This window comes from Cebus imitator, unplaced genomic scaffold (assembly GCF_001604975.1).
Source record: "Cebus imitator isolate Cc_AM_T3 unplaced genomic scaffold, Cebus_imitator-1.0 Scaffold99, whole genome shotgun sequence".
NCBI classification, from domain to species: Eukaryota; Metazoa; Chordata; class Mammalia; order Primates; family Cebidae; genus Cebus; species Cebus imitator.
In genome coordinates, this window is record NW_016107414.1 from 5,983,847 (window position 1) to 5,993,973 (window position 10,127).

General features: G+C 42.7%; 1 protein-coding gene and 1 non-coding gene across 2 annotated transcripts in view; both read right to left on the reverse strand.

Annotated features, from left to right (window-relative positions):
- The window catches only part of LOC108309938 (putative UPF0607 protein ENSP00000382826), a 68,431-nt gene that overhangs the window by 4,139 nt on the left and 54,165 nt on the right, over positions 1 to 10,127 (reverse strand). Inside the window, 1 exon segment of the mRNA XM_017536544.2 lies at positions 7,371 to 7,498. Coding sequence (XP_017392033.1) covers positions 7,371 to 7,498 — 128 coding nt within the window.
- LOC119472411 lies at positions 5,804 to 5,911 on the reverse strand. Its single transcript, XR_005201566.1, has one exon. It is a non-coding gene; the product is annotated as a U6 spliceosomal RNA (small nuclear RNA).

Consider the following 10,127-nt stretch of genomic DNA (forward strand, 5'->3'; position numbering starts at 1 on the left):
GGGTTTCACCATGTTGGCCAGGTTGGTCTTGAACTTCTGACCTTGAGATCCACCCACCTCAGCCTCCCAAAGTGCTGGGTTTACAGGCATAAGCCACCACGCCCGGCCTCCACATATAAAATTAATTTGAAATTAATCACAGACAAAGCATAAAAATCCAAACCAGAAAGCTTCCAGAAACAAAACACAACAGAAAAACCATTTTGAAGTTATCAAAGATTTCTTGGACAGGGCACAAAAAATGTTAAAGAAGAAATAAATAAATTTGACTTCATAGATACTTCTATTCTCCAAAGATAATAAAAGGGCAAGCTACAGACTGAGGGAAAATATTCATAATGCGCATTTGTAGCAAATGTCTTGAATCACAATAAGAAATAATTCAGGCTGGGCGAGGTGGCCCACGCCTGTAATCCCAAGCACTTTGGGAGGCCGAGGTGGGAGGATCACCTGAGGTCAGGAGTTTGAGACCAGCCTGACAAACATGGTGAAACCCTGTCTCTACTAAAAATACAAAAATTAGCCAGGTGTGGTCGTGGGCACCTGCAATCCCAGCAACTTGGGAGGCTGAAGCAGGTGAATCCCTTGAACCTGGGGGGCTGACAATGAGCCAAGACTGTGCTATTGTACCCTAGTCCGGGTGACAACAGCAAAACTCTGTCTCGAAAATAAATAAATTAATAATAACAATAATAGCTGAGCACAGTGGCTCACACCTGTAATCCCAGCACTTTGGGAGGCCGATACAGGTGGATCACAAGGTCAGGAGTTCAAGACCAGCCTGGCCAAGATGGTGAAACCCCATCTCAACTAAAAACTACAAAAATTAGCTGGGTGTGGTGACAGGCACCTATAATCTGATCTACTTGGGAGGCTAAGGCAGGAGAATCGCTTGAACCTGGGCGGCAGAGGTTGCAGTGAGCTGAGATCAAGCCACTGCACTCCAGCCTGAGCGACAGAGTAAGACTCCATCTCAAACAAACAAACAATAATAATAATTCATACAAATTAATATAGGAAAACCAACCCATTTTTTTGAGATTAGGTCTTGCTGTATTGCCCAGGCTGTTTTTGAACTGTCAAGTGATTTTCTCACCCTGCAAGTGATCCACTCAGGCTGGAGTGCAGTAGCTGTAGCCTCAACCTCCAGGGCTCAAGGGATCCTCCCACCTCAGCCTTCCAAGTAGCTGTGGAGGCGAGAGGATCACTTGAGCTTGTGCGGAAATTATATATGTGATTTGCACACATATTATCCCTTTAGTATTCCCAACCACCCCATGAGGTATCTGCTTGCAGTCTCATCCTGGGGACAAAGAAAATAGGATTCAAAAATATTCAAAAAATGTCTCAAAAATCCTTGGCCGGGTGCGGTGGCTCACGCCTGTAATCCCAGCACTGTGGGAGGCCGAGGCGGGCGGATCACCTGAGGTCCGGAGTTCAAGACCAGCCTGACCAACATGGTAAAACCACGTCTTTAAAAAAAAAAAAAGAAAAAGAATTTCTCAAAAATCCCTCCCAAAGTGCTGGGATTACAGGTGTGTGCCACCATGCCCAGCCCCAACCCAATTTTTTAAATGGTCAAAATTTTGACCAGGAACCACCAAAGAAGATATTCAAATGGTTCATAAGCACATGAAGTTATGTTCAACATCATGAATCATCAAGGAAATGCATATGAAAACCACAATAATAGCTAAGTGTTAAAAGACTGGTAATTGCAAGAGTTGATAAGGATGCGGAGCAGGCTGGGCGTGGTGGCTCATGCCTGTAATCCCAGCACTTTGGGAGGCCAAGGCTGGTGGATCACGAGGTCAAGAGACAGAGACCATCCTGGCTAACATGGTGAAACGCTGCCTCTACTAAAAAATACAAAAATTAGCTCGGCGTGGTGGCATGTGCCTGTAGTCCCAGCTACTCGGAGGCTGAGGCAGCAGAATTGCTTGAACCCAGGAGGTGGAGATTGCAGTGAGCCGAGATCCCGCCACTGTGCTCCAGCCTGGTGCCTGGTGACAGACCAAGACTCTGTCTCAGAAAACAAAGGATGTGGAACAAATGAGAACTTCATACACAGATGATAAGAGAATAAAATGGTACTATCACCTTTGAACACCAGATTGTAAATTTCATATAAAAATGACAAAAACACCTATTTTATGATTCAGCAAATTCCACTTCTGGGCAGCAGCAGATATCCACAAAATCACTTCCGTATAAATATTTATATAATAGTTGCTGCCATGTTCTGAATGTGTCCCTCCAAAATTCATGTACTGGAAACTTACTTTACTATTATTTTTTAAAGACAGGGTCTCATTCTGTGGCCCAGGCTGGAATGCAGTGGTATGATCATGGCTGAGTGTAGCCCTTACCTTCCAGGCTCAAGCAATCTTCCTGCCTCAGGCTCCTGAGTAGCTGAGACCACGAGTGCACACCACTATGCCTGGCTAGTTGTTTATGTTTTGAAAAGATGAATACTGACTATATTGCCCGGGCTGGTCTTGAGCTCCTGGGCTCAAGACATCCTCCTGCCTAGGCCCCCTAAAGTACTGGGATTACAGGTGTGAGCCACCATGCCTGGCCATGTTTTGGAAACTTAATCCCTAATGCAACAGTGTTGAGAGGTAGGGCCTTTGGGGAGGTGTTCAGATCAGGAGGGCTCTGCTTTCATGAGTGGATTAACACTATTATAAAAGGGTTTAATGGAAGAAGTTGGACCTTTTTTTTTCCTTCAACTTTCCACCATGTGAGGACATGGTTTTCCTCCCCTCTGGAAGATGCGATGTTCAAGGCTCCATCTTGGAAGCAGAGAGTAGCCCTCACCAGATGCTGACGCCTTGATTGTGGACTTTCCAGCCTCCAGAACTCTGAGAAATAAATTTCTGTTTTTTATAAGTTACCCAGTCTAGCATTCTAATATTATAGTAGTAAAAACAGACTAAAACAGTAGCTTTATTCATAATAGCTGAGAACTGGAAATCAACCAAATGTTCATCAATGGGACTAAAGAAACTGAAGTACATCTACATAGTGGAATATTACTCAGCAAGAAAAAAACAATGAATTATTGATATCTCTAATAACATAGATGAATCTCACAATTATCATGCTGAGTGAAAGAAACCAGACAAAAAGGCTACACTGTGTATTTCATTTATATGAAGTTCTATAGCAAGCAAAACTGCACTATGGTGATAGAAATAAGATCTGTGATGAGCTGGATGAGCAGTCACCACAAAGGGGCAGGAGGGAGTTCTATGAGGTGAAGAAAATGTTCTACATCTTGACTGGATGGTGGGTAAATGGCTTTGTAAGTACCAAAACATAGCCAAATGACTACCAAAACGGGTTCATTTTCTGTACATAATTATACCTCAGTCAAGGTTTTGTTTGTTTGTTTACTTTTTGAGACAGAGTCTTGCTCTGTTGCTCAGGCTGGAGTGCAATGGCATAGTCTTGGCTTCCTGCAAACTCCACCCCTGGGTTCAAGCAATTCTCCTGCCTCAGCCTCCGGAGTAGCTGGGATTATAGACGCCCACCACCACGCCTGGCTACTTTTGTATTTTTGGTAGAGACAACATTTCACCATGTTGGTCAGGCTGATCTGGAACTCCTGACCTCAGGTGATCCACCTGCCTTGGACTCCCCAAGTGCTGGGATTACAGGCGAGAGCCACCATGCCCGCCTTTCACGTTTTATTTATCTTTACATGGGTGGGACAAGATTAGAAAGAGGTATGAAGATTGAAGAGGAGCTTGGGTGTATCCTGCAGCCAATAAGAAACTACCATAGTTGCTTACCAGAAAGTGATAGGATGAAATTAATCAGAATCATTTTAATTCACCAAATAGCTGTTGGGGCAAGGCATTGTGTCAGCGCAGCAATTCTGATGGAAATAATACAAATAAAAGTCATTTATTCTTGTTATGTTTTACCTGTCCTACAACCAATGTACTTCCAAGTACACTGCGTAGACTGGACATCACCCCCAAACAACCTGCTAAGGTAGGAGAAAGGTTTCTAAATCCCTTTTATATAGGAGATGACCGATGCTCAGATTGGCAAGTGAGGAAGTGAGGACTAGACATTCAGATTACAAATTCAACACTCTTTTGTAATTTACACTTAACACATTATAGTTTAAAAACCTACAAATGATTTCTACATATATAACCCCTTTAATATTTCCAACCACCCCTCGAGGTATCAGCTTGTATCCTCATCCTGGGGACAAAGAAAGTGAGATTCAAAAAAGTTTGAAGAATTTCTCAAGAACCTACAGCTAATCAAGTTCAGAGGTTAGTACTGGGACCTGGCTTTTCAGATTCCACATCTAACCTGGCTCCACCTCACGGCCTCTCTGAGTCTTTGTTCTACAGATCAGAGCTTTGCCAGGCTCAGAGCCACAGCTTCTGTGTGAGCCATCCCTGCCGAAGCTCTTCACAGCCCACTCAGACCTAGAGACAGCCACTGTGGCCAGACTCGGGTCCCTTGACTTCTTCTACTCTTTGCTCTCTGAGCTGTGGCTCAGGCTGAAGTGTAGTAGCTACAGCCTCAACCTCCAGGGCTCAAGGGATCCTCCCACCTCAGCTTCCCAAGTGGCTGGGACCAAACACATACCACCATGCCCAGCTAATTTTGTTTTTGTTTTTGTTGTTTTGTAGAGAGGGAGTCTCACTATGTTGGCCAAGATGATGTTGACTCCAGATATCAAGTGATCCATCCGCCTCCACCTCTCACAGTGCTGGGATTACAGACATGAGCCACAGCACCCAGCCTACTCCTTCCACTCTTAAAACTGTCACAAAAGACTTGGTGTGTTCTTACCACCAAAAAAAAAGTAAATATGAGTGGTGATGGATATGCTAATTAGCTTGATTATGGTGATCATTTCATAATGTATGCATATATAAAACATCACATTGTACACCTAAAATATATACAATATTTATTTTCCAATTATGCCTCAATAAAGCTGAAAACAAAATCATTTAATATGAAAGAACTTTTTGGGCCAGGCACAGTAGCTGATGCCTGTAATCCCAGGACTTTGGGAGGCCGAGGCAGTTGGGTTGCCTGAGTCCCAGGAGTTTGAGACAAGCCTGGGCAACATGGTGAAACTACACCTCTACAAAAAATACAAAAATTACCTGGACATGGTAGCTTTCATCTGTAGTCTCAGCTACTCAGGAGGCTGAGGTGGGAGGATCTCCTAAGCCCAGGAGGTCAAGGCTGCAGTGAGCCAAGATCGTGCCACTGCACTACAGCCTGGGTAACACAGTGATACCCTGTATCAAAAGAAAAGAAAAGAAAAAAAAGAAAAAAAGTAAAGAAAAGAAAGCTGGGCGCAGTGGCTCATGCCTATAATCCTAGCACTTTGGGAGGCTGAGGCGGGCAGATCACCTGAGGTCAGGAGTTTGAGACCAGCCCCACCAACTTGAGCTTTAGTAGAGAAACCCCATCTCTACTGAAAATACAAAAAAAATTAGCCGGGCATGGCTCATCCCTGTAATCCCAGCTACTCAGGAGGCTGAGGCAGGAGAATCCCTTGAACCTGGGAGGCAGAGGTTGTGGTGAGCTGAGATTGCACCATTGCACTCCAGCCTGGGCAACAAGAACAAAACTCCATCTCAGAAAAAAAAACAAAAAAGGAATAGAAAGAAGGAAGGAAGGAAGGAGGGAAGGAAGGAAGGAAGGAAGAAAGAGAGAAAAAGAAAGGATTTTTCCTTTCTGGCTTAGACTAGGTTTTATTCATCTCAATTTCCCTTTCTCTCTCTCTCTTATTACTTCAAATCTTTATTTATTTATTTTGATGGAATGCTCCTTGAATTTGCATGTCATCCTAATGAAGAGGCCATGTTCATTTTCTCTGCATTGTTCTAATTTGTAGTATATGTGCTGTGGAACCTAGCCTAAATCTTCATTGGTTTTTAAAAATTATTATAAAAGTATACATTCTTATTGCAGAAACCAAATCAAACCAAAGTAATATAAACATTTATGACTTAGATTTTGGGGGAATGGTAAATGCCTCAAATTTCAATAGAGAGTCGTTTACAATGGAAACAAATTACATGACACTCTGTAAAAAGTGTTGTGGTTGTTGAAAAAGTGACACCCTGCCTGCTTAACTTGTCTCCATCATCACTGGATCCCTGAAGCCATGTGAGTTTGCAACCCCTTCTGGATGCTCAGTGCTCATCCTTGGACTGACTACTCCCCTCATCGGGGTGGGGAAAAATCCAGCTAACATTTACTGGTCCTTGCTACGAACTAAGTGTCTTTTCACGTATTTTGTCATCAGACATAATACAAGATAAGGTACTGCTCTCTTTATTTTCCAGATAAGGGCGTGGGGAGTTGAAGCTCAAGGTCACATAGTGCAAGGTCAGCACTAGTGAATACAGGACTCTAGTCAAACGTAGAAATTTAATTCTGAACCCTGTGCATTTAACTCTAGACTGTACTGCCTTCCTAAAGAGACCCAAGCCATGCTTTATAGCGACATTGAAGGATAAAGGCAGGTCCAGCAAAGGGTCTAACATCCATGCAAACCTCCCTGGAAAGCTTAGGCTCCAATAGGGATTCTTGGTTTCACATGGAATAAGTCCTGAATGGGTACCTTTCAGATTGTGTGACAAGTCAAGGGAAAGATATTCAGGGGGAGGGGACGGGACAATAGAAAAGCAAAGTCTGCTTAGCACGCTCCGTGTTGATGATTTCTGTTTCTAGAGTCATCAAGTGTCATTTCCTTCCTTCCTTCCTCCCTCCCTTTCTTCCTTTCTTCCTTCTCAATCTCTCCCTTTTCATCCAACTGAAACCTGTGGGAAATGCTGATATCTTCCTGAGCTGAAACCTTTTAAAAATTTTTTAATCTGATTTCAGAGAGGCATGTGTTGATCCCTCCATTGTCTATGATGGAACAAAATATCAGACCTGTAATTATCTCTTCTCCTGGCAGGCCTTAAGATAAAACAGACAGGAAGACCTGAGCGGATTCTTCTCAGATGCCACCTCTTAGCACTGGGCTTTGCGAGCCTGTTATTTGGGGCGCTGCAGAAGGCAAGGCCCTATCCCGCCAAGGATCAATGGGAAAATAAGCAGTTGCTTGTGAATAGACTGCGGTCTCCTGCAGTTGTCATGCCTCCTTGGTAATGGCTATTTATCCCCACTTAATTGCTACCTGGGTTCCCCTCATTCTGTGCTGGCTGGCACTTCCCACCCCTGCCACCCTGGGCAAACTCAGGGCAGCCTGCAGAGGTGAGGCATGCCTGCCTGCCAGCCCCTTCACAGAAGCAGAGGATGCTGGTGACCTCAGCAAGGCTGACAGCGGTGACACCACCTTTTACTGCCTCTCTGCTGGGTGATGTTACCTTGATCATCAATGCCTCATGACAGCTGTACTGGTTCAGCCCTGGGATCTTCTTGCCTGTCATGCTGAGTGTCCAGGTGGTTTGTGGGTAGACCTGAGTGATGGTACTTCTGTTTGACAACAAACAGTCTGAAGCAGAAAAAAATAAAAATAAAAAAAAGTGTGTTCCTGGAAGGTGGAGGAGCACAGAGAACTTCAGAAGAAGGGTATCTAAGCCCATCCATGTCTGGATTTCTTGTTATGTGATATGATAAATGGATACCCCTAAAATAAGGAGAGAAACACATTAGTACCTAAGTAAAAATCCCACAGAAAATATAATAAGCCAAACCACACATATAGCATGAGTAAACTTGACAAATATAAACTAGCTTGAACTTGGAAAATCAAATCCTGTAATTTATAATCATCAAGAAGAGACAACTCACAGAATGGTAGAAAATATTTGTATATTGTCTACCAGACAGTGGCCTAGTATCCAAAATATATAAAGAACAATGACAGCTTAGCAATAGAAAAACAATGCTAGCCTGACAAAGGCAAGGCAAAAACAAAAAAAGATAATTCAATTTACAAAGATTTGAACAGACATTTCTACAAAGAAAATATACAAAGGGACGGAGCATAGTGCCTCACACAAGTAATTCCAGTACTTCAGGAGGCTGAGGACGGAGGAATCTTTGAGGCCATGAGTTTGAGACCAGCCTGGGCAATGTACCGAGACCTCATCTTTACTAAAAGAAAAAAAATTAGCTGAGCATCGTGCCTGGTGCCAGTAATTCCAGCTACTTGGGAGGCTGTGGTGGGATGACGGCTTGAACTCAGGAATTTGAGGCTGCAGTGGGCTGTGATTGAGCCACTGTACTCCAGCCCGAGCAACAGAACCACACTCTGTCTCAAAAAATAAATTAAATAAATAAATAATGAAAATGGCCAATAAGCACATGAAACAATATTCAACACAATCATTGAGAAAATGCAAATCAAAATTCCAATGGGTTGCCATTTCATATGCACCAAGATGGCTATAATCAGACATATAGACAACGATAAGTGTAGACAAGGGAAAATCAGAACCTCATGCATTGCTGCTGAGAATGTAAAATGGTGCAGCCACTTACATGCTGGAAAAAGTATAGCACTGCTTCAAAAGTCAAACATAGAATTACTATACAATCTTATGCATAGAATTGATCAGCACTTCTACTCTGAGTTCATGAGAACTGTAAACGTTATGTCTACACAAAAACTTGAAGATGAATATTCGTAGCTCATTATTTATAATAGCCAGCAAGTGTAAACAGTCCAAATGTCTATCATCAGATGAGTGGATAAATAAAATGTAGTACAGGTTGAGTATTCCAAATCTGAAAATCTGAAATATAAAATCTGAAACTTTTTGAGCACTGACATGATGCTCAAAGGAAATGTTGTTTGGAACATTTAGAATTTTGGATTTTTGGAGTTGGGATGCTCAACCGGTAAGTATAATGCAAATATTCCCAATTTTTTTTTTTTTGAGACAGAGTTTCACTCTTGTTGCCCAAGCTGGGGTGCAATGGCATGATCTTGGCTCACTGCAACCTCTGCCTCCCGAGTTCAAGTTATTCTCTTGCCCCAGCCTCCCGAGTAGCTGGGATTACAGGCATATGCCACCACACCCGGCTAATTTTGTATTTTTAGTAGAGACAGGGTTTCTCCATGTTGGTCATGCTGGTCTCGAACTCCCAACCTCAGGTGATCCACCCACCTCGGCCTCCTAAAGTGCTGGGATTACAGGCATGAGCCACCACACCCAGCCCAGATTTTTTAAAAATCCCAAATTTGAAACATTTCTATTCCCAAGCATTTTGAATAAAGGCTACTCAACCTGTATATTTATACAATCGAATATTATGGAGTCATGAAAACGAATTTGGTATGATACATACCACACTGTGGATAAGCCTTAAAAGCATTATGCCACAGGTGGGCATGGTGGCTCAAGCCTATAATCCCAGCACTTTGGGAGGCCAAAGCAGGTAGATCACTTGAGATCAGGAGTTCAAGACCAGCATGGCCAACATGGTGAAACCCCGTCTCTACTGAAAACACAAAAATTAGCCAGGCATGATGGTGCATGCCTGTAATCCCAGCTACTTGGGAGGCTAGAGCACGAGAATCTCTTGATCCCGGCAGGCGCAGGTCTCAGTGAACCAAGATCGCCTGAGCAACAAAGTAAGACTCTTGTCTCAAGACAAAACAAAACAAAACAAAACACATTATGCTAAGTGAAAGAAGCCAGTTGCAAAAGGCCAACAGTGTATGACTCCATTTACATTCATATGAAATGTCCAGAATAGGCAAATCCATGGAGACAGAATACATTAGTGATTGCCAGGGGCTGAGGGAGGAAGAAATGGGGAGTGACTGCTGATGAGTATGAGGATTTTGGGGGGTTGATGAAAGATTCTCAAATGAGATGGTAGTTGATTGCACAACTTTATGAAGGCACTAAAAGCTACCAAGTAGTACACTTCTAAAGCATGACTTTTATGGTATGCAAATTACTTATCAATTTTTTTAAGTCTAGGGCACAGTTCTCAATCTCAAATGGCTGACAGTCTTCAGTGTTCAAACATTGCTGTTCGACATCATCTAATTATCAATAATTTATGTTTTTATTTTCTTCTTTTTTTTTTTGAAGCATGGTGGTTTGTATATGTTTTTATTTTCTGAGATGACCACAAGTCACATGATTCTTTTTTTTTTTTTTTTT